Source organism: Erithacus rubecula (assembly GCF_903797595.1).
Source record: "Erithacus rubecula genome assembly, chromosome: 3".
In the NCBI taxonomy this organism is placed as follows: domain Eukaryota; kingdom Metazoa; phylum Chordata; class Aves; order Passeriformes; family Muscicapidae; genus Erithacus; species Erithacus rubecula.
In genome coordinates this window covers 15842191-15867455 of record NC_136689.1, presented here as the reverse complement: position 1 = coordinate 15867455, position 25265 = coordinate 15842191, and the positions used below count along the sequence as shown (strand labels likewise).

The 25265-nt window shown below is 39.6% G+C and overlaps 1 protein-coding gene across 3 annotated transcripts in view; it reads left to right on the top strand.

Annotated features, from left to right (window-relative positions):
• The window catches only part of APBB1IP (amyloid beta precursor protein binding family B member 1 interacting protein), a 54822-nt gene extending 30810 nt beyond the window's left edge, over nt 1-24012 (top strand). For all 3 annotated transcript variants that reach the window (XM_079299577.1, XM_079299578.1, XM_079299576.1), the window contains exons 10-14: nt 3290-3400; nt 15658-15756; nt 16703-16826; nt 20327-20424; nt 22296-24012. In XM_079299577.1, the coding sequence (XP_079155703.1) occupies nt 3290-3400; nt 15658-15756; nt 16703-16826; nt 20327-20424; nt 22296-22835 (972 nt within the window). In that variant the 3' untranslated portion in view covers nt 22836-24012. The remainder of the gene's footprint in view (nt 1-3289; nt 3401-15657; nt 15757-16702; nt 16827-20326; nt 20425-22295) is intronic.
• Nucleotides 24013-25265: the final 1253 nt, after the last annotated feature.

The following is a 25265-nucleotide window of genomic DNA, read 5'->3' as shown; positions in this document are numbered from 1 at the left end:
GAGAGGGCTGAGATTTGCATGGTTCAACTTTGACTACACCACTTGTGCAAATACCAGAATGCAGTCACTGAATCCTGTCACATTTCTCTCCCTTTGATTTCTAGGGATAGATAAAAGCAGTAGTAAAATAGTGCTCCTCTACGAGGCAGGAGGGGAAAGAAAAACAGCATAGCACCCATCAGCTGGTGGTGTGCTGCCAAAATGCTTCACTGTTATATGCATTCCCTGTGAAATAATATCTTAAAAAGTTGTCAAGTAAATTAATTTCTTGTCACAAAAAAAGGTAGAATTTTACTTTGGTTGATATTGACTTTCTGGGCCAGTAACCAGCACATTAAATCCTGTACTATTTTAATACAGTGTGTTTAATTCTCTGTACCTAGAGAATGTGTTGTGTCTTTAATGGCTTGTTAAGACTGCCCTTTGTGTAGAAAGTAGAAAGAAGAGAGTCAGAAGTATCTACCTGGCTGAATCAAATTTACTTGCATTCAGTATTACAAAATATTTAAAGACTCTGAATTGCCAGCACTGGATGTATTGCACGTAAGGGCAGCTGGCTTTTCATTTCCACAGTGATGAGGTAGAACAGTGGATTCTGGGACTGGTGAAAAAAGTAATTTTTTTTGTGTTCTGAAAAACACTTCTGTTACCACTTACAGCTCTGCTAATGCTTCATATTTAGAAAGGCTGCTGCTGGTGAAGCTTTACTGTTATGATTTGTGCTTTGAAATTTAACTCTTTTGCTATTTCCTGACTAAAGCACAAAAGAAAAAAAAAAAACTAATCTAGTAAAGGGATGTTGTGCTGCTGCTCCAGTGACCTGTGTTTATAACTGAACCACAGTGAAACACAGATCACCTTGCTGCTTTCACAGCAATTTATTTTGATTTTATCTGACCCTGAGATAATGGTTTTCCTGCCTCAAATCAGGTTGTACACACAACATCCTATCAATTAGAATCTAATGTGCTATTTATAAGGCACTCAAGGTAGAAAAAGTGTAAGGGTAGTGAATTGCAAAGTCCATCTTGTCCATTTCCTTGTAGCATGCCTCCAACAATGACCAGTGGTACAGTGCCAAAGCAGGGCAAGCATGTCAGGGTAGTTATTCAGCCTTTTTTCATCATCCAGTGATGCTTGTTCCAGTGACTTTTCATCATAGTGCAAATGAGGGAAGTGTTTCATTTTTCAGGTGATAGGCTGTGAACATAGGCTCAGTTGGAGCCACACAGTCCCCTTGTAACAGCAGTTTAACTCTTTACTGCCTGCTTGTCATTACAGCCTGTGTTCCACCCTGCCTATAACTGACCATTTTTAGCAATTGTGTGCTTTAAAGTAAATATATTGCCATGAATCTAGCTCTTTAGGAGATAGTGACAGCTCTTTAAAATGAGAATAAAAAGCACAGTCGTGTGTTTGCTCCATGTCTTAGCCCTTCCAGCAAAAGTCAAGTCTCTTATCTTGAGTCTGTATTTAATGGTGATCTAAGTGATTATTGCACTCTGTATTGGAACAGCTGAGGATGAGGTGCACGTCTGTTGTGGAGACAGTAATCTCTGGGATGTGAGCAGGATGCAGTGAGGGTGTTAAACATCTTAAAGCACTGCAGTAGAATTCAGTAGAGCTCTTCAGTTATAGCCCTTAAATTATGAGAGTTCATCCCTTGTCAGGGTAGCATGAAAAGTGCATGTGCACCTTGCACACCATTCAGTTGTGGGCAGAGTAGCCATTGAGGTACAGAAACAGTTGGCAGTCAACAGTATCTTCAGCTGCTGCAGCTGTTTTAAAATTCATCATATATTTTCCTGTTTTCACTTGTTACAAAAAAGCAAATACATCTGGCATTCCTTTGGCACTTTGTGCTGGCTGTAAAATACATGGTGAAGGTGAAAATACGGCGGCATGTTCAGATAATTTTACACACATGCTTGTGGTGGTTTTTTTGTTTCAGGGTTGTTTGGTAACAAACCAGCACCAGTCAGCACTGCTGTCTTAATTTCTTTCTTTAGCATTGCTCTACTTACATCCCATTCAAAAACACCCTGTTAATGGACAGGGTCACAAAACAAAAGCGTCAGAATTACAGATAACTTAAAAATCTATTTCTGTTAATTTTTGTGTTGCTATATCATGTTAATGTTGCACAAATACTCACAACAAGTGTCTTTATCCCTTGCATAAAAATCTGTTCATTAGAAGATAATAACAACTGCATTCATATTGGTCTTAATTGCTATTGCCTGGTTCCTAAAGGAAAGGAGCAACACATTATACAGGATGGATTTGAGCATATTTAGGAACCTTGAAAAACCAAGGTCTGCACTTTCAGTGAAAAAGTCTCTGGCATCATCAGGTGCAATGGAGACAGGAGAGAGAGAAGCCCTGTCTACATCTAGAAGGAAGTGTTTCTCAGCAAATCTTACTTGCAAACTCAATTTGTCAATAAAGCTGACTCGCAAGTATATTGCAATGAGAATATTATTAAGAATGAGAACAGCAGGCAAGAACCATTATATGCATATTATAACATACTCCCATATCATATATCATATCAATCATATCATATTCCATTTTTAGGGGTAGAGGGAGCTTATGGTTTGTTGTTTTGTTTTTCCTTTTCCCCCCCACAATTTCCTGATTTCTCAGTTTAACCAATGGTGACCATGTGAAATGCCTATTTTTGCATTTCCATGCAAAGGATTAACAAAGTTACTGTATGCAGAATTGATCACTGAGAAACATGCCAGCAATAGAAACCTTGTTACTTTAGCAATATACAAGCAAATGTTATGATAAACATAAATGGAATGATGCCAGGAAATTTGAGAAAATTCAAAGCAAAACAGATTAAATGTGTTCTTATTTCCTGATGAGGGTTTGTTTGTTACATCTACAAAAGAAAAACAGATTCCCAAAGCAAATTAGACACCCAAACCTTCTTTCACCATTTGGAATTTTAAGGGTGTGGTTTATCACTGTGGTGTTCTCTTTGGTCATATTAGACATAGGCTAAAATCTCCACACAAAGCAATGAAGCGCAACATAACCAGAACAAGAGCAAAATGTTGAACTCTGTTATAGATTATTCATAATATCTACTGACTGTCTTCCAATTTTTATTTTAAGAAAGAAGACACTTAAAATTAATCCTTGTTTTTTCAGTCAGCTTCATGAGAATTAGAGGAATAAAAATCATTGGCATTCATACACTTGATAAAGGTCTTATTAATGAGTTTCACATCAAAATTCAATTTGTTCTAACAATGATGGGCTTGGTTTTCATTTGTAGACATCCCGGGATTTGGCATGCTTCCTTCAGTTTGAGAACGTGAATGTGTATTATGGTTATCAGCACAAAGTGAAGTACAAGGCACCTACAGATCACTGCTTTGTCTTAAAGGTAATGTAACAAAAAAAAAAAAAATCCTGCAAATATCACACAGTATCCTTTATATGCAAACATGTTTAAGTTTGAATCTTCAAGGATTCTGATAAGGTACAGCAACTCCTGCAAAATCATGTGTAATTCTTTGCTTCATTGTTATCAGCAACATACATTTCAAACCTTAATTTTATTACTGATATTCCTGTGATATATGTCTACCCTGCATGCTGAAGTTGTCTTTAAAGCAGGGTTGAATATGCTGGCTGTTCAGGTGTCTGGACACGTTTGGGCAGATGACACCCAGGGCAGGTGTATGATGAGAGGTCTGGCAGTCCCAGTTTTGATGTTATGAGCACTATGGATTATACACTAAAAAGCCTGTCTGCTTTTTTTGTGGTGTAGCCATACCTGTTGAGGGGTTTGTTGAACTGAGATGCAAAATTTTGCAGGAATAAGCATCTCATTTGTCATATTTTATTGCACTGCTGTTTCTGGCAGGAAGGCAAAATACATTGCTCATCCACTCATGAAAATCAATGCTTGTTCTTGAGTGAGTATCTCATTGCTGCCTCTCCAGGTAATAGCACTGCAAATAGACCAGGAATTCTGCATTCCTCATGGGAAGGGAAAAGAAGCCCATGCTTTTCACCTAGTTCAGACAGCAGAAATGAAGCTTTAAGGTTGCAGTAATTTGGTCTGGTTTGCTGTCTGTCATATCATTGTGTACAAGACATAAGATAATCTTGTTGCTGCTTTTCTTTTTATAGGGCTGCAGTGTGAACAAATCATTAGAAAACACAGTATCTTGCCATCTCAGAAAAAAAAAAAAGTACAGGAAACATTCATATCAGAGGTCATTTACAGTACTACATTTCTGGCTGTAGTTGCACATTTAAAGCACTTTTTATTAATTTCCAAAATGTCTGCTAGCCTAATTTACACATGGCCAAGCAAAAGTGGCTTATAGACAGATATTTATTTTCTGAATTGTATTTAATTAACACAGATGAACAGTTTTAATACTGTAGTGCTCCACAAAGCACTCTACCAGAAACACAGGTGAGCTTTTAGAAGTTAACAGGTAAGCATTGCTTCTGAAAAGCAACCTCTAATGGAAAAAAAAAAAAAAAAAAAAAAAAAGGGGAGCTGATGTAAAAAATAAGGGGAAATTGGTTTTCTAAGAACTATCTGACTAATTCAGTAACAGTTATTCGTATTCTGTTCAAAATAATAAAAAGATGAAAAAATACGAAAATAAAAGCATGATTTTTGAATGTATGTAGCAATGTGTTTAACTGTTCACCATAGTTAAGTGAACTTTCTGGACTTACTGCCAAATTTTTTGAAAATAAGTATGCTATTTACACTAGCAAAAAGTCACACTTCAACTGAAATTCTTGCTGTATTTCATGTGTGATGTTAGTGCTGTACCTTCAATGTGAAATGGGAAGAACAAGATCAAAAAGCTCACACGGGAAAGCTTTATGTGTAATAAGTTTATAAATGTATGAAAGCTTCTTTGCAAATCATGTTTGCTCTGATGCTTCTAAAATGTGTTTGCAGTACACTAGAAGAAGCATTGTATCAATAATTATTTCTGAACAATGTCACTTAGTGATGAATAGATTATGTTACAGTGCTTGGTTTTCATTTTAATTACTACAGATCATCATTTGGTCGATTCTTTACCTGCTCAGTTGCAGACTTGGCTTTTTTTAATGACTGACTTGCAGTGGCTGGAGTTGGTCAGGAGGTACAGGCAAATACTGATGTCATCATATCTTCTGCTGTTTCAGAAGTGAAAGTCTCCCACTTAGGGTGGCTTTTTGAGGGTGGTGGAGTAAAGAGTTTAATATTTATTATAATGTCTGTACATTAATTTGAGTTCTATGTATAAATAGAGTATTAATTCTACTTTTTAAAGCCATGCTGCTGAAATGAGTTCTCTCATATCCTTGTCTTACCTTTGGAGGTTGGCACTGAGGATGTGTTACACCTTGAGATCTGTGGGCTGAGGGACAGAGCAAAGTTAAATGTCAGTCTCTGATTGGATCTTTGGTGACACAAAAGTGTGTGGGCAGTAACACTGTGCCATTTATCACACATAGTCACATTTTTGTCCTGTCTGGTTTGATCTGGAAGATCCAGAAGAAAATATCTCTCTTGCTGGGAGACACTTGTCCTGACATGTCAAAGGAAAACAAACCATCTTTCTTGAGATATTTCTCAACCTGCCATATTTTGAGAATAAAGTCTTCAAGAAGAAATAACAGTATTCTCACAGACAGGTGCAGTGAGCAAAAAGCAATGTATTTAATGAATAAATATTGGTTTTCATTAAACAGGAAGCCTAGTAATTTTGAAAGAATTTGGATGCCCAGTTCAGTCCAAGCCAGTTGGAAGTTTCTCCACAGTCAAGACTCTGCTGTGTCTTCACAGCTCTTCCATTCCCCTATATGTGCCTTGCCACAGAGGGCAGGATAAGATTATCTGTCTTACAGCAAATGGGGGAAGGTAATTGAAAGAGTTACAGACACAGCCCATGCTAGCTGTTCACTGAGGTAGCCGTAAAACAAAGGAAGTATTTTGGGAAAAAAGGTTGGTCTGGAAGACCTTATTGTCTCCAGCAAGCTGTAATGCCACTTGGAAAGTTTTTGAATAGCGTATCACTACAATTTTTAAAGCATTGTTTCCTTCTGAGGACACCCTTAGGAACTGTTGTGTCAAAACAGTGAGCAGTCATCAGCCAAGCCACTTGCTCTGCTGTGTTTCAAACACAACAAAAGAACCTGCCCAGCTCAGAGGGAAGAGATCACTTTATACTTTTTAGTACATAAGAAATGCAAAGGTGTAGCAACTTCAGCAGTACCTTGCTTTTGTGCTAGGTTCTGCTGAATTCAGAACTATATTTTCCCATCTTTGAGAACTGAGTTTAAAAATACCATAATAATGTCTCAGTGATAAAGAGATATTGGCATCCTTACTTCAAGAACAGGGTCATGGTCTTTGTTCATTCAAAGGACAGCAAATGGCCTGTAAGGCTGGTTTGGAGTTGAATATGGCCTAATACTTGAAGGAAGTGTTCTTTTTTTTTTCTCCAGTCCCTAGTTGTATGATGAGCCTTCTAAACAAATAATATATGTATATTTGTAATATTTGTTTCTGCTTTGAAGGTCTTGTCTCACATTAGCAGGGAGAAAAGAGAAAACGTTTCTTTCTGCCTCCCCCCAGTCTTGGCCATCTTTATGGTGTGTCTTATGGAGGGAAGAGCACTCAGGAAAAATTTTAAGAATGAGCAGAGCATTCTTTCCATTTTTATGTCTATGTTTCAGGTGTTGCCAGGAATGTAAAGAGAATGTAAACACTGTAACTAATGTTGGCCACAATCCTGGTGACCTGGTTTTAGCCACAATAAGATTTTTCAGGTTGTCTGACACAGCCCTGAATAACATGGGTGTTGCCTCAAAGTCTTCCTGGCATTACTTCAAATTTTGCTTCACATTGGTCTCTCTAAATGAGATGTGGGCTTTTTCTCCAGTTTCTTCTCCTTGGCTGCAGCCAGTTATGGGGCTTGCAGAGAATGAGCTTTTGGTCATAGTGCCTGTCCCACCTAACATGCCAGGAGCTGGCAGCTCCCTCTGTGCTGTTTGTTTTATAATCTAGGTGTTTCATTTCAGTTTCAGTGATGGGGTATGTAGCTAATGCTGGCTTGAGTGCTGGCATTAGTGTAGCAACAAATCATGCACATCATGGGCTTTGATACTTAGCCTGGAGCTGTGGTGGGTTTTGCAGCCTGGGTTGTTGGAGCTGCACCTAAACTAGCTCAAATTTGAGCTCAAATATAAGTATTGTTGTCTGCAGATCCTTACTGTAGGATATTCCTCTTACAGCTAGAGAAGCATGATGTGTTGTGAGTGCTTCTTGTGTATCATTTGTTCCTATTGTATCAGCACCCCACTGTGTATTCTACACCTCAGGACAAAAAATGGGTGTGCTTTGCTTATTTGTTAGTAATCAAGATGCTGAGGAGATAACAGGCAAAAGGGTGATGTGCCAGAAACAATTAAACATCACAGTGTTTACTAGCAAAAGAGGGAGCATTTTGCTGAGCTTATTCAGAAGTTTCCTTTCAGGATGATTCAGGAGACAACGGCAATAACAGAACAAAGCAGCTGCTTCCTCCTATCAGGCAGCAGAAAGCCCAGCTGTGACCAGCCAGAAAGAGCACAGCTGGCTGGTTGGTGGCTGAGAGCTGGGTCACCTTTGGCTGTCCCTGTGCAGCAGACCAGACTGATGTGGCTGAGTCCAGAGGATAAGACTGCAACCTGGCACAGAGGCTTGGCTTTGGGGCAACTAAAAACTTGAAGAACTGTGTTTTATTTCCCAGTGGCTATTTGGTCTGTGCTGAGCTTTAACCTTCTTAAATGCAATTGTTCTCTACCATTGCTAAACAAACCTTCCTTTCTCAAAGGAATTTCCACATTTCAAAACCCAGAAACAACACGAACTCTCAGACTATTGAAAACAGAGCCTCTGAGTATAAAAAATACTATTTGGAGATCTGCTCCCCTAAATATGTAGATTCTTCCTATTTTACACTCAGCCTAAGTCTAATGCTTTCATAAATGTAAAGATCCCACCCTTCTCTTTTACATCAGATAAAGTGAGTCTTTTCCTAATAGCGATCTCTATATGCAAAGAAGAGGAAAAGAAAGGTCAGCCAAGTTTGAAAAAAGAGACCCTCACTCAAAGCTGCATCTCTCAAGCTTGGATTTGTCACTCTGTTCCCAGCAGTGCAGGCAGGAGAGGGTCAGAGCACAGCTCCCCCTGCCCCCCTGCACAGAGTGTTGGCCACTCCTGGGAGAACACTTGTGAGGGAGCAAAATTCTGTCTCCTTTCCAGAAAAACATATTCACACACTGCACACAGCAAGTAGGAATGGTTTGGTTCCTCAGAGCCACCTTTGCATTTACAAATGTGTGGGTTTATATCTAGATTCCCTGCAAATTTTCTCATTTACTGTCTACTGCGTTATATGGGAAATGTTGTGGAAGTGAATGAGACTTTTAATGATTTATTTCATATTTTGAAACTGAAAACCCACAAAATCAAGGTATTCCACCAGGAAGGAGGGGATCTGTCCATCATGCTAGCAACAGCATCTATTGCACTGAGCAGAAATTGTGCACATAATGTTTAGTTTGTGGATTGTCTCTGTGTGTGCATGCGCACACATGCCTGTCCAGGAGCTGATTTTGTCATACCATGTTGAAAAATCTTTCAAAGCAGACAAGTAGCAAGGTAATCTATATGCAAATTTGCTGGTTTAGTCAGTCTGATGTGGCTGTGACAAAGAGTGGATTTAATTATAGTTTATTGGTGCTGGTTATGCTTGAGTAATCTGGAGGTAATGGTGCATAATGCTGAATTAATCTAGGATGAAAAAAATTGGTTTCCTGGGGATAAACTGAGACAAAGGCGAATCATCCTCTATTTCCACAGCTGGGTACATTTTCCTGTGCAGTTAAAACAGTTAAGTTTTCTTGGCATCATTTGGTACCATTATTAAAAAAAAAAAAAAAAAAAAAAAGACAAAGTTCTAATTATCTAAAGAACTTTGGAAGTAAATTTTAAAAAGAATAGCTTGTTTGTAATAGCAGCACCATTCTAGGAGGTAATTTGGTATTTATCTGCTTCTTTCCTGATTCCCTCCTTCCTCACACTCTGTGTGCTCCATGGAGGCTGGGTCATGTACATAGTGCATTCAACACAAAGACAGTTAAAAAGGTAGAAGGTGGGAATTAGCAGTGTTTGAGATAGAAAACACTGTGGATAACAGCTATGTAGAACAAATGGCTAAAACAGGAAATAAAGATAAAAAGCAGGAGTTTGTGTTTTTTCATGTGAAAGATTTGGAAATTGTGTTAGTATGAGTGCTTCAGATAAGTGTTTCAGAGTAGATTCATTGCTAGATTAACTGAGAAAGCAGAAGTAGAAATACTTCATATTGCAGAGCTCTTTCAGGTATGTGGGATTACAGTCATATACATGCATAGTTTTGCTAGATTAACATATATAGCAGGGAGAATAAGGACAGAGAGCAATTGAATATGATAGCTTTGAAAAATATTACTTCCTGCATAAAGCAGACCTCTTTGGTTACAATGGCTATTACATAAATATTTTAATGACCTAAAATTTTGCCTCAGGTCATTAGAGAAACCTAGGTCAAAAGAATAATTTCATTATAATGGGGCAATTACTCTTTTATACATAGAGTTCACACATCTTTAAAAGATCATTTAAGTATGATCATCTTCATGTAAGGGGTGCATAGCATGCAAATTTGACTGATGTATGCTAGATTGCAAATCTGAACCATTACATGTGACTTTTGAAAGGTACTGACTATTAATTGTACTTTCAGTCATAGGAGCCCAGAAGAGTCTCAGCTTTTCAGAGAAGCTATTTCAACACAGCAAAGGTTCATTGGTAGTAGTTAAGGTGTCCAAAAGCATTGAGCATTTTGTGAAAATTCAGCTGAAAGCCAAAGCTTGTGATCCAAAGTTAGTCACTCTATGCTTCTGGCTGTTGTTTCTGCCTCAGAGGCTGAGCAATGATCCATATATTTTGGGGCAAGGAATGCAATGAGATGCCTGAATAGCTTCAGTTTACCTTTCATCTTCAGTGTTGGAAGAAGGCAACACAAAAGAACATTTTATTGGCATCATCTCCAATTTCATGCACACATGGCCTTCAGTCATTTGTTTTGGCAGACACTATAGAAACCACATCATTCAGTTCCCATTTCTTCAGGTTTTCAGTGTGTTTTATCTTTTTTTCCTTAGGCAAAAAGTTCAATTTATATCTGAAAATGCTGTGGACAAATATTTTTTTAAACCTCTCCAGAAAACAAACTCTTTATATTCAAGTGTTTCTGTTTTTTTTTAATCTCTAGACAGTTGGGAGACAGTGGGACAGGGGAGAATACTAGGTTCTGTTCCAAGACTTTTCAGTGCTTTTCTAGGGTAAACACAGCACATCCTTTTGCATGCTGATGTTTGAGATGCTCAGATCTTAATACCTGCAAAATCAGGCTCAATGATGCGACTAATTCATCATTATTAAGAGTTTTGACATTGATAGATGAAAGTTCATGGTAGTCCATATTATTTCAAAGCACTATTCAATTTTTTTAATGTGAGAAAAATTCTGGAGAACCTTTCTACTTGCATATTTCCACTTTTCTTTTAAATTGTGACTTCTAGAGTTGTTGCTGTTTAAGCAGTTGCCTTTCATAATTTATTTTGGTGCTGCATATTTCAGAGGCAAAGGTGCTAAACCTTTCCAGAGAAGATGCTTTCACTTTGATGTCAGATTATTTTAATGATCTTTTCAGGACATGATATACACCCTGTAACAAAATAATTTATCTGTGTCTATGTGTGAGGTGTGCCACACTGAGGTTAGTGGTTTTTCCCTTAAAGTACTGTATTTCTCACATGGCTGTTATGACTGATGTTGTTGACCTCTGTTAGTCTCACAGAGAAGTTATCACAGAGCTTTTGAATCTAGTAGTAAAACCAGATTTGCACAGTGACTTCAGCTGCTTATGTCTGTGTTCCAGACTAAACACTCTCCTGAGACACTGGAGCTGTGAAAGAAGGAAACTGGTCCACACAGAATTACAGAATCATTTAGGGATCTTCATACCAAGTCAGCATTTCCAGGCACTTCCAGCTGCCTAGGTTCTTCTTCAAATTGCTTTTTCTGAGTCACCATTTTTATGCACTATGTAGTAGATTTTGTGTGAAGTTTTAAGTGAAAAATTGAGTTTGTAAAGGTCAGCATCAAGAGCTGACCAAATTCTGCCATTTGTACTTCCAGAGCAATTCCACTGTGAGGCAGTTCCTCCAAGTGAGCAAATGGTGGGGTGGGTGGGCTATGACAATTCTTGGCTGAAACACTCTACCTTCCTACATTAAGTAGCATGTTTCATGCATCTAAAAACCACAGGAAGCCAAATGTCTCCATCTGAGCCAATTATTAATAATCTTGTATGGGTATAAACCTTCAGGACTAAGCTTGGTGCTGCTGGTGTTTGTTCCTGTGCCTTGTAGACAGCTGCCTTAGACAGCCTGGAACAGTCCTTAGGCCTGACCCAAAGCCCTTGTGAGGTGAGGGGGATATTTCCAGTTGAGCTCAGTGGGTTGTGAATCCACTAATGAGTTAAACTTCATGTGCCATTCATAAAGTTACATATAAAAGGAGCTGGTGCTGGTGCTGCTTCTTGGAAAATGAGAGACAATACAGTTCTCAGCTGTAACAAAGAGATTAGACAGGGTGCCTGCATGGCTTTGAGATGTCTGACCTTCCTTCTCAGAGCTGGGATCAGCAGCCTGCTAGTTTGGTCCCTAATTGATAGGACATATTTGTGACTGTGTGCTTAATCACAGTTGCTGATTGAAGTAATTTAATCAAGGAGCTGATTGGGGCAATTTGGAATAGGTCCCACTGGTGAATATCACGAGTTAAGATGGATTGCCTAGTGGAGACAATAGCCAGCAAAAGGCAGGGTAAAGGGAAGCCAGTAACTCACATGTTATCCAGCAAGGGACCTGTCACCTTGTTCACTGACAGTTACCCCTCAACTTCTCAGGGTTGTGAGGCCCCCATATTCTGGAAACATTCACAGTCAGGGTAAGGAGTGAGGTGAGGAAACTTGCTGATGATATTATGTTATTCAGATCATCGAGGAAAGGGCAGGCTGAAGGCCATTGTGAGGCTGAGGCTCAGTGCTCAGTAGTTGTCAGATATATACATCAAGCATTAGGAATGATTAGGAAAGACATAGATGATAAAACAGCAAATGTTGCCTTACCATGGCATAAGTTCATGGTTTCTGTTCACCTGGTCTGTTCTGGCCCTCTCTTGTCAAAGGGAATATATAATAAACTTGGAAAAGTATCAAGCAGGAGCAGCAAGGGTAAGCAAAGGTAAGGACTTAGTTTGACTTGAAGAATGACTGGAGAGACTAGAAACCCATAGGCTGAAAAGGAGAGACTGCTTGCCACGAGTATGATGTGGATCTCTAGGTTAGGAGTGGCATGGAAAGGTGTGGCTAGAGATCAGGCATTCAGTGTATCTTCCAAAACAAGTATGTTACACAAAGCTAGTGGAAGATTCAGAGAAGGAGGTTCTTCCTAGAGTGTGTGACAGAATTGCAAAAGTTGTTGGTAGAGGGTGTTGTGGATACCAGAACTCTCTTTGTGCTCAATAAAAATCCTGGAATAGAATCTATTCACAGAGCAACCCAGTGAGTCCCAGAAAATCACTGAAAATCATTGTAGACACAGAGTGTACAGAGAAGGAAGTGTCATGCTTATCTTGTACTTTCTCTTCCCCCATTTCTGGCCACTCTCAGAGTCCAGATCCTCTCAGGTCCTGAGTTCAGGGACCTTGGATCTGGCACAGTACAGGTGTTCTTGTGAAACTGGTATTTCCATAGGGTGCCCCAGAGGAGAGGTTTGCAGCAGCCTCTCCTGAGCTCCCCAGAAGCAGATCCCAGTGGCAGGGCTGTGTGTATGTGCAGCACCATTACCTAGCTTGCCCTGTGTCAGAACCTCCTCTGCCTTGTTATGCAGTGTGGACATTCTTCCAGATGTTTGCATGAACCATTTGTTAAAATATGAAAGTCTTCTATTTTTTCTTGTAATAAAAACACACACTGGTAGGTGTAGTGTTTAAAAATGAGGGGGGGGGGAATATGTAGATGCAATGGACTTCTTACTGTGAAAAATAAAAGGGAAGCAAAAGCTCCCTTTTTACCTTTTTGAAAGGTTTGGGTGCCATCTGCTGGGTTCAGTATGACCTTACACACTGTAGCAAAATTGCTAGTTGCTGGTTGAAAAGTGCCTGAAAAACCGAATATACTGAGGGTTGCAGTCTTTGTTTGCACCTCCTGATTCTTTTGTCTCCATTGGTGATAACATAACCCAGGTATATGGGATGTACTCTCACACAAAAAGTGCTTGCTTACAGTTCCCTTATAAAGGTACCACTCAGGCTGAATTTGCTACTGATTTTCACTGTTTGGTCACATAATGGAGAAATAGTGGAAGGAAATAAGGATTTTTGGGCATTGTATCCTAGCCATGTCTTGTGCTAGCAGAGCCCTCTCTGGGAAACATTCAGGCTCTTTGAGACCTTGGTGGCAGAGGAGTATAAAAACAAGCTACAGCCCTGTACTTTGGGCTGTGTGAAAGGGTGATGTGTGAGTGAGGTGGGTGAGGGTCCATGAGGTGGGCATGGTGCCTGCTCTGCAGTTAGGACACGTGGGGACAGCTGGCACCTCTGGGCTTGCAGTGTGAGCTGTTCCTCTCTCTCAATGTGGGAGTGCCCCAGAGCAAGGTAATGCAATAAGGAAACCATGGGCACTTCAGAGGCAGAAGCAGACTCAGCATATTCATTGTCCTGAGGAGATTGTTCTGCCAGCTGTGTGTTTGCAGAAAAATGGCCTAGGCTGTGACCTGTGTGAGCTGGTGAGTGTGAACATGCAGGGATCTGTATCATGGTCACCTGCAGCATTGCCTTGGCATGCATCTGGCACTGGGAGACCTCTAAAGGGTCCCTTTCCTTTCTTCTTCCTCACAGTTACCTCCATGATATGTTCCCTCTCACCCATCCCTTGCTACTCATTCTCTCCCCAAGACAAAATGTCCCTTATTCCCTCACTCTCTGTGATGTCATGCTGTGGACTCCTGGGTTTAAAAACATATGAACCAAAACTACAGCATGATGAAATGGGTTACATTTAACCCAGACTAGTTCCCTTTTTTTTTGTTTTTTTCAATCAGAATGTGGTCTCCAGAGCAGCTGGGTCAGCATGAGCAAGGGAAGCCTGGTGTCTGCAGTGCTGAGCAGGGAGCAAGGGACACGTGGCTGAGGAGCAAATGTGCTGTGTGTGGCTCTGCTATTGCATTGTTTGCATCCAGCTGTGGGCAGTTTTGGCCTCTGCAGCAGGACATCTCAGCCACCAGCAGATATTTGTGGGGAGGTGGCACCTCCATGAGCCAGAAGCTGGCAGCAGTCCGTGCTGGGAGGGACCTTGCTGAGCTCCCCATGTCCAGCACTGCTCTGCTTTGGGGGTTAATGACACCTGTAAACCCAGTGTCCTTGCTAGGTGGAGGTGTGCTTTTTAACTGCTGTGGATTTTTAGCTGCTCAGGCTGAAAAGAACATATTTTCCTTGGAGTGTATTTTGCTACTCTTCATGCATTCACAATATTTCACTAACTGTGCACATATAATTTTTAAGACTATAGATAGAAATGAACACATAACTAAGGGATAATGAAGCATTTTTCCTTTGAGTCCATTCTTTCCTTTGCATATCAGGAGATGGCAGTATGTTATTCCATCTAAGTTACTAAAGACTTACATCCTTCTCTGCTTTAGCAGGAAACCAAATTCCTTCAGTCTTAGAGAGAATGTTCAGTCCTAGGCAAGTAGGAAATCTGACATTTTGATGGTTTTTGAGTTGCAAAGATTTGTCAACACATACCCATACTACCTTGATCAGTAAAGAAAAGAGATCCTAAATTTTGTCCAAAATAAAAAAAAAAAAAGGTTTTAAATATGTAGAGGTTTCTGGTACAAACAAATGCAAAAGAATACTTCTGATGGTGCTGGATTTTGAATGATCCTCTCTATCTAAAACATATCACATTTTATATATAATTTTTGCTAAAACAGCAATAGTAGAGCAGAATAAAAATATATAAGAAGAAAACTAGAATTGAACTCAAATAAAAACAGTCGGTTAGGAGGGAAAATCTGTTTCAGCTGAAAGTTTATACTTATTTAACATACTCTTTGAAAAATAATTATGTTCAAAATTCAGTCTGGGTGCCTCACATATGATAAACCACAAAATGAGAAACAGAGTTCCTTCTACATTGTACATTGAGTATTGGAATCTTGAACCAAAGCAATTGTTCATTGAACTCTAGATCACTGTTACATTTCTGAAACCCTTTAATTCATATTACAATGCATTTAATTAATTTCAAGCAAAAGCTGCCAGTGACAATTTGTATATTGTTTATAATCACCATATTTTTTAATATTTTCATATACTCTGTTTTTGCTGCCTATTTTTTTCAAATGATCATCATGATGTGTTTTCACAGGGTCATTGTGTGGTGCCTGCAGACTTTTGTATAGTGATTTAATTTCTGTGTTCATCTTATTTTATAAATGAATATCTTTCAGCATCCCCAGATTCAAAAGGAGTCACAATATATCAAGTACTTGTGCTGTGATGATAAAGCAACCCTGCATCAGTGGGTAACAGGAATAAGAATTGCCAAGGTGAGATTAAAAGTAAATTTACTTTAATATGTTTTCTGTAAAATCATGTCTTCCTGAGGTTACTGATTGTCATTACCTCAACTGGAAATACTATGAGAACAATGAACATTAATGCTAATTTTACCACAGAAACAAGATCAGAAGTGCATGATGAGGATGGATTTGCTGAATGTCCCTGTACCTTCCTTAGCTATCAGTATGTTTTTCTTATTAACACAGGAGTGACTTCAGTAGCTATAAAACTCATGTATTCATAAAAATTACTGCACAGTTATCTGTCTCAATAATAATACTCTGTAGCTAAAGTCTGCAAGCTCTGGTCAGTCCAGTTGTGACATTTTTTCAGACAATCCTACCCAAATTGTCTGCCTCACTGTTCAAAAAGATCCTAATTGACAGCCCATTTTGCTTTGTACAAAACATTAAGGTAGATAGATTTATACATAGCCTTGGTAATGGCTGTATTTTCCCATACAGACCTACTCCTCTTATTTGTTAGTTTGGGCTTTTTCCTCACAATTCTGCAGCAGAGCAGCATATAACAAAGGTGTGGGGTGAACATACAATTATATTGTGTCTTACACTGACAGAGCTGTTTTCTCTAGAGCCTGGGATTTGGTGTCTCAAGTCTCCAGTTTGAAAATGTAATACTTGGAAAAAGATACTGAGAGCAGTTGATTTTAAAACCAGATTCAAGAAGTTTACAGATACTGAAATGAAGATGAAATGTAAGAGCAATATCAGTAGGACTGTTTGGTCATGGGAATTCATGTTTTATATTGCTTTCCACTTGGCCCTACACAGAATAGGGCACACTGCTTCTAGAAAAACACTTTTAAACAAAACTAGATAGGAAGAAACAGGGTCAGAAAAGTTGTACAAGAGCAAAATGATTGGTTGGCCAATGTCAAGCCTATGTCAAGTTCATGTTTTGATTCTTTTGCAGTATGGCAAGACACTCTATGACAATTACAAATGTGCAGTGAAGAAAGCTGGCTTGTCCTCTCGGTGGGCAAATCAAAAAGTGGTGGAACCAGCTGCCCCTGCCCCTGCAGGATCCTCATCAGCAGGTACTGACACTGTCACATCAGTTGAAGTCACATTTATTGCTCCCTTCTATTATCATCTGTATTGCATAGTCTTTTTTCAGAAAACTATCCCAAGGATTCAGCAAGATTCTTTTTTATAGACAGTCCAGTGTTGCAGCAAAGCTCTCACTTCACAGTTAGAACTTGGAGAATACAAAGACAGTTCACTGAAGATCAGTTTAAATCTGCATAACTTAATAAGGCATTTTTCTGTTGGCATCTGAATCTTTTATCCTCCATCTACATTTTGCAGACTGATGGTCCATGTCTTGAAACTTTCTGTTTGCCCATCGCTACACTGGCTGTATTGGAATTTTTCTTCCAATTAGTAAAAGGAGTGAGTGGGATATTGTGAGATTGATCATTATAGAAAGATTATTACAGAGTGAGCCACTCTCTGTCTTAGCCTTTTACTCATTTGTGTGGTAACAATGTGGGTAAGAGTAAGAAAGGATTATTTTCTAACCTTACTTTTCCAGTATCTGCATCATACTGCTGTTACTGATCCAGTCATTATACCAGTGCAACAGTGCATGATACTAGCTGTAACTTGCATGACCATTTTTAGTTTACATGCTTAAGATATGCTTTATTAGGAAAGGCATGCTGGCCAAGTACTTACTGTCCTAAGGCAGGCAAAGTAGAAATCACTGAGTTAATATTCTGACTTCTTGTGTAGACAACTCAAATACCTTTCTAGGGCTTCAGATCACCTTTTTTGAGTACATGGGAGATAGAGGGTGGTGTTCCTGCTATTCCTTGGAGTCAAATCATGTTAATAAATACATGTCTGGCATGGGTAGACCCAGTAACAGACTGTTTTGAGATCAGGGAGGTTTCTGATGGAAGAAGGTCTTCTTAAGGGCTTGTTTTACTTCTCATTATCCTGCTCTGATTTTGTTACCAATAAATTCATTTTATATCTCTATGTTGTGCCTGTTTTTCCCTTGATAGTATTTGGTGAGTTTTTTTTCTTGTTTCTGAATTGTTTGTTAAATTTTGTCTCCTCTGTCCAACTGCAGAGAGAAGTGAGTGAGCAGGACTAAGGCCTTACAAAGGCTGTATGACTATGTATCTGTGTGACTTCAGCTCCTGACTAGAATCCAGGAACACTGCATGTGTTCAATAGAATATACTGCTAATTTTAGCTAATGGATTGTGTGAAATGGTTAAGTAACCTGGAAAGGTTTTAGTCATATATACTGTCTCTATGGAAATATCTCTGAAGGTTCATTAGTGTTGTAATTGAGGAAAGTTGCTGTGATTCTGGGCATCTTATAGTTGTTGTAGATGCTCTATATAAAACCTGGGGCCTGACTATGCTGGAACTGCCTAACTGTGAGCAGTTGTTGGTTTGTGTTTTGGAAATGTAACAAAGCATCTGTTTTCAGATGGCTGTGTAGCCATTTGTATGGGCTGACTTCAAGATAGGCTAAAATCTGCTCTAGAAAACTACAGTCCTGTGTGAACTGGGCAGGGGCTGTACTCTGTTAACTTTAGTGGCAGCCAAGGAAGGCAGGTGAAACTTTGGTTCTCATTTACCATGTAGCCACTATTCCCTGGACACACTGCTGTAACCAGCACTGGTATGTTCACATACACCCCATCCTGTGTAGTCTGGGGCTCTGAAGTGTCCCAGTCAAATACTAAGGTTATTTAAGCTTCAAGGGATGACAGGAGGTGATCTAACATCCTTGGGTTTTATGCCTGTGCCTGCATGTTGTTCAGCATATTTAACAAAAAGTACCATTTGGCTCATTCAAACTACAATCTTGTGTTTGTTGAAGGACTCTAATGGAAGACAACAAAGACACAAAACCAGTCTTGTGACCCTCCTTCCTCAGTGGAAGGAGATGTAAATCCCTGGGTTCTGTGGCCCAGAGGGGTTATGCTCCCTAAGTGGAGCAAGTTACTGTCTGACCTTTGTCTGCTGTTCATAGCAGAGCAGGAGCTTGGTTTTCAGACTGCACAAAGATGTTGCTGCCCTCAGTCATACTGAAATTTAACTAAATGAAGGAGAGCAGAGAGACATCCACTCTATCTAGGTATGGTGTTGTATATGGCAAAAAAGATGTAACATAAGGCTGGGACATGGTAATATGTTTCTTATTCTGTTAATGGATTTCATAAACTATGCAAGACTTGAAAACAAAACTTGATATATTATCTCCTGCCAGCCAGCTAATGGACTCCCAGACAATATAGTCTGTGAGCCCATGCATTCTACCCTCAAGATTTATTTTTAATTTCAATGTTATAGTATTCTTTACAAGTTAATTTCTTCAAAATTTTTAGTGAATTAGTGTTGCAGACAGGTAGAGATATTATAAAATAAAGGCCTTATAAAATATGGTTTAGCCCCTGTTACTCTAGCTAAGCTAGCACTAGCTTGTAACTTCCCACAAGGAAAAAATCATAGGCACACTGCAGAGTTCATCTTACTTCTCTGCCAGTCATGGAATTAACAGGTATGGCTGTAAAAGCACTTTATTCTATTTATTATCATATTCCTGGAACCTCTTTGCTGATCAGTAAAGTACACATTAGGATTAAAGCCATTGTTGTGCTTAGTCTACACTGCAGACAGCTAAGGCTTCACTAACATCCAAGAAGTACAAGAGTGGAACTTCACTGGATCTCAGGACTGTAAATTATAACAGAAATAAGGCAGTCATTAAGGTTTGCAAATGTAGGTCTTTAGGCAACAAACATTGTGTACTACTTTGACACATACAGCTTTCAAAATAGCTGCACTAAACTGGAGAGTTTTTAATCCTTATCAGACTACACAGGGGCATAATTAAACTTGTGAATTTGTTGTTTGGTCTCACATTCACTTACTCTATTTGACAGTACTGGACTATTTATCCATATCCCTTGCACAAGCAGAAATGGTGGGCAGATGTTTTGCAGAGTTTTAAGTCAGTCAGCTTCCAGACCCACACTAATCTGAGAACACACTGAAGTTCCCAGATATTTGTGATTCCAAATGGGGCAGATATTTCAGAGCTGGGGAAATGTTTTAGCTCATTTACTAAAGAAAGTGGATCAGCCCCTCTGTAGCATTTCAGACCTTCCACTCCCATGACTGATTGATATGAAATTATGGTGCTTTTAGTCTTTAGCCTAAATTAAACCCCATAAAAAGCAATAACAACTGTGAATATAGTAATACTGCAGCACACTGCAAACTTCAAAATGCTGTCATGAAGCACAGGTATTTTCATGTAAGGTACTTAGGATATTAATGTAAGATACTTTGTTTATTTTCCTTAAGTAATGAACTGACTATGAAAAATCACAAAATAAGCTTGAAGTAGAAAACAGATTTTACTGAATTATGTATAAAACCCTGTTACAAGTGTTTCCTTGTGGAAGTTGTAAGGAAATTTTCACAGCTTTTTCTTAGTTGAGTGTTCCCTGATCTGGTTAATATCACAAAAACATAAATCTCTTCCCTCTGGCTCCTCTCCTTGTCACAGGTACTGTTCAGTCAAATGGACAGATTCCCCAAAGTGTTCGTCGTTCCAGTGCAGAATTTCCAGACACTCAGAAGAAAGTAGAAACATCTGAGGCACAGGTGAGCAGTTACTACAGTTAAATGTCATCGGTGAACCAGTTCTCCAAGTTTGTTTCCCTTCACCTACTGTCTTCCTCCTCAAAGTGCCAATGAGAAGGATTTGGCTCCTGGGAAAGGTGGCTGCCCTTCCTCATGCTTTGCACATTGCAAACACTGTGTGTGCTGTGCAGAACCAGGAGCCTCTGATGGGAAGTGAAGGCACAGCCACCCACTGCCTCTGTTCTTCAGAACAAGCAGCCATGAGCTCATGTGACAGGAATGTGCCTGCTGGGACAGTCTCAAAGTGTGCAGAACCTTAGTGCTATGTTCTGTCTGCCAAAATAAAAAAGGGTCTTGCCATAGAAACACAAGGCATAAAGTAGTGTTTTAGTAGGGAACACTGCACAACTGAAGATGAGTGTTTAAGAAAGGAGAAACTGTGAAGAACTAGGGGAAAACATTTTATGTTTTCCTTAGGTTCTAAATGCATTTCTTGGCTAAGTTCAAAATTTTGTGTAATTGCACCAAATCTGGCTGTAAAAATATCAAAAGGTACAGTAAGAGAACCTCAAGAACATATACAGAAAAAAGTGTGCAGTAGTTTGTAGTTCATAATTCAATCTCTCCATCATGCATGAAGTGCACAGGACAAATGAAATTAAATTCTTAGGATCTTGCTGTCACCAGCATTACGTGTTCTACATTTCTTGTTTCTGTCTTTGAGTTCCTCCTATTTCTCTGTTCTGAACCTCACTTCCTCTGGACCAGATCACATTCTGAGAACTCAGCCAGTGGTTCCCTCCTCCTGTGTCTGATTTACTTCCATGTTTGTAGGTGAGGAGTGAGGAAGAAGAGATATACATGTTATAATTAGCTCATGCCAGAATTAATGCTGCTGACTGCAGGGATGCAGAACACTTTTCTCTAGAAGAAGCAAACAAACAGGAGGAACTAGAGATCTCCATGCAGCCACTGGGCTTCAATCTCATTGCAATTATGGACGTGGTGGGATAGCTCCTGTGACTGGAATGCTGTTGTGAAGGGTCACAGGCTGTTTGGGAGACAAAAACCAGGAAGGGCAGTGGTGGAGTTGTCCTGACGTGTGCTGAGCTCCGCCTTGGTGAGGATAAAAGGGCAGACTAGTAAGGGTGACACCATTGTGGGTGTTTGCTGAACAGAGGGAGGGAGTGGATGAATTCCACAGGCAGCTGGAAGCAGCCCCACAGTCACAGGCCCTGGTTCCTGGGGGACTTTCACTACCCTGACATCTTCTGGAGAAGCAAAACAGCAAAGCACAAGCAGTGCAGGAGGTTCCTGGACAGCACTGATGAGAATTTCTTGTCCCAGGTGCTGGAGGATCCCACAAGGAATGCTGGGCTGCCTGACCTTACACTAACAAACAGGGAAGGCCTTGTTGGACCTATGATGGTTGGGGCAGCCTTGGATACAGTGACCATGAGATTGTAGAGCTCAGTGTTGAAGGAGAAGGTAGCAGGACCGAGAGCAAGATTTCAAACAAGGACTCCAGGAGGGCCAACTTTAGCATCTTTAGGGATCTTGGAAGAATTCAAAGGGAAAAGACCTGAAGGGAAGTGGGTTCCAAAAGAGTTGGTCATTACTCAAGGATCATTTTAAAAGCACTCATCTTCTGTGGACAGCATTCAAAGAAGCACTATGAATACTATCAACAGGGAGGTTTCTGCTGTCAAACCTCTGCAGGCAGCTCCAGAAAGAAAACAAAATACTATTTTCAAGTTTCAGGCAAAATGTACTCTACTTAATTTCCCTGTCTACTACACTCATGTATTTTCACTTTTTATGTTCTTAGATAGTGGCATTAGTTTACACATTTACTGACTGTGTCTGTCCTTTTATTTTTCTGCTTATTAAAGGCTGAAACAAATAATGGCAGTGCACCTGGCCTGGCACAGCCATTGCTGAGGCCACAGAAAGTCCAGAGTAAGAGGACCTCACTTCTGCCTCCTCCTCCACCTGAAAGGCGTTCGTCTATTATTTCTGCTTCACCAGTTCTCCCCTCCAAAGTGAAACGAGACAGTGGCATTTTCCTAACAGATCCAGAGAGCTTTCCAGCCCCACCACCTACACTGAAGGTTGATTTCCCTCCACCACCACCACCATCTGATTTCTGTGAACTACCTCCTGATTTTGTGCCTCCACCACCACCTGTGTCCAGCAGCAGTAATGGAGATGTGCCATTGCCCCCTCCACCCCCACCTGTCTCCAGTAAGCTGCCACCACCACCTCCAGCAAAGAAACCTGTACCACTTCCTCCAAAAAGGCTGGAAAACACAGGACAAGATGGAGAGCCACAGTCAGCAGGGCCACCTCTGATTGCAGGGGGAGGCAAGCAAGCAGATTTCATGTCTGACCTAATGAAAGCTCTTGAGAAGAAAAGGGGTAACAGCTCCTGAACTCTGGGAGTGGGTAGACTTTAAGACATTAAGGTTCTGTGAGGCATCACAGAAGGTCATGTTGGATCAGGCTTCTCCAGGAGGAATTCTCTTTCAGAGTTCCACTTGGGGTGGGTCTCAAGAAGGTGGGGCACCCTCTGTCCCCCACTTTGTCCCTCTAACCTGCTCCTTTCCCCCTGCACCTCACTATCCCCTGCTCTTAATTCTCAATCCAGCACCAGGCCAAGGTAGGAATTAGCTGGAGAGTCTTGCTTCTCTCTGCAAGGATAGCCAGGGATGGTGAAGCAGCACTCTGGACCCAGCCATTTCAGAAAGTGAAATGCATCTACTCTGGCTGCCTTTTTAGTAGAATTGGAGTTAAAGGAAAAATACTGTGTCCTCATGCAAATTTTGAGAAGTAGGAAGGAAGATCCCTTTTCACAGAATTGCCTTTAAAAGTTCTTTATCAGAAAACTCACAACAATGGGGAGTTTTTCATCCAAAGATGTTTTTAATATTTTTTTTAATAGTCTATCTTAAAAATAAAAACCTCAGCTAGATTATTATGAGATGCAAGTTAGGGCCAGGACCATTTCCAGACAGTGTCACCCCAAATGTTGTGCACTCCTGTTTCTATATGCAACTCAGTCATACCTGTCAGCATTCACAGCTGCTGCTTTGAAATCTTAACTTATTTTGTTACCTTAGACAAAGACCAAAATTGTATTTTGAAATCATGTATGCTTCCATGGTAAGGGATTTTTTTTCTGTTGGTTAACATTTGTCTTCAAACTGTACCTAGCAATGATCTGTCTGGTGAAAGACTTTGTAATTATCTTGTACTCAATAGAAATGTCTCCTCCTACATTTTTTTAATTTGTTCTCCCCATTTAATTCTCCACTGTTCCTTTAGGAAGCATTCATTGTTAGCTCTTAAATAAAAATAGCTTCTATTTTATATCTGTACAAAGTGTGACAGTTAAGGAGCAGCCATTTTACTGGCAATTGGAACTTCAAGTATTTTAAAGAATTTTGCCTATACTTTCTAGACTTTGTTTTATTTATTCTGGTCTTTGCCTCTTCTCATGAACACCTGACCGTCTATCATCAGCAGAATATCTCTGTATTTTGAATTATAAAAAAGCATAAAAACCAAAGTGTGTGGTCTAAATAAATAAATAGATGAAAGCAGCTGACAGAGCAGAGGGTGAGCCTGCTGTTTGTCAGAATGGATTCCTAGATCCAGAAATGGTGGTGGAGGCAGGAGAATGACAAGCTGGTGGCAGTGCCATGGTCTGTGTTTTGGGTCATTTCTAGTCTTACTTGTGGCTTAAGGTTGGTTTGTCAATACTTACATACCTGCATAACAAGCTTAGCAGAAATAAGAAAGCTGTAACCATGTTTTCATAAAGAACCTTTCCCTTTGAAGTTACTACTTTAAAAAATGATTTTCTTTTTTTTATAAATTTTATTTAAAGCTGGAACCCTGTGCATTTCTTCCTGAAATGATTTTGCTTTAAACACCACGTTAAGCTGACACAGAGAGAATCCATCCAGCTCTTACTGGCTTTTGAGCTCCCTTGCTTTCAGCTGAACTGAGCAAAAGGCTCTAACCAAGAGAACTATGCCCACCACTAACAAAAGTGTCACCTGGAAGTCTTGAATTAACATGCTGGGATATTCAAAAGTTATCTCAGCACCTTCAAACTGCCAAACTGAGAAATGCCCTCGAGACCAGTGCAAGGCTCATACAAGCCTCAGTTCAAAGTGGAAGGAAAAATACCAATGACCTAAAAATAAGAGGATTAAAACTAGAAGTTAAAAAAAAATTAAAAATGAGGAAAGGATTACTGTTTCCCAATCCCTTTCCATATATAGCTGAAGGAAGCATTATGCAGAATCATTTAAGAGCTAGGTGTCATTTTCTGACTAGGTATTAGGAGTGCATATATTTGACATACTTGAGTGACAACAGCTGTCTGCAACTCAACTATTTCTAAATCAAATTAATTTTATCAAATATATACCCAGCATCAAAATAAAGCAGAACAAGTTCTTGGAAAAATGTTGCACAATAAGGTCACAAAGCACTGAGACTTTTACAATGGCTTTTCTAGCATTCACTCTTGTCACCAGAACTCAGCCTCCCACCCTATTTCCTCTCTTTTCTTTTGTTACAACACAAAAAAAAATCAATTTTATGACTTTTACATCTGCAGTTGATCATAATTCATGCACTTAATCTTGCACAAAAGAAGTTGAACCTTCTTCAAAACAAAGTCAAAGCCTACAGAAAACTCCAAAAATCAAGTTAAATGCTGTGATGATTAGACCTCTATCAACTATTATGTGTATGTACATGGTTATATGGAATTTTTTAAATGGGAGATTTAAACTCCATTCAAAGAAAAAAGCTGCCTCTTATTGATTCACAATTATCTGGTTTGATTT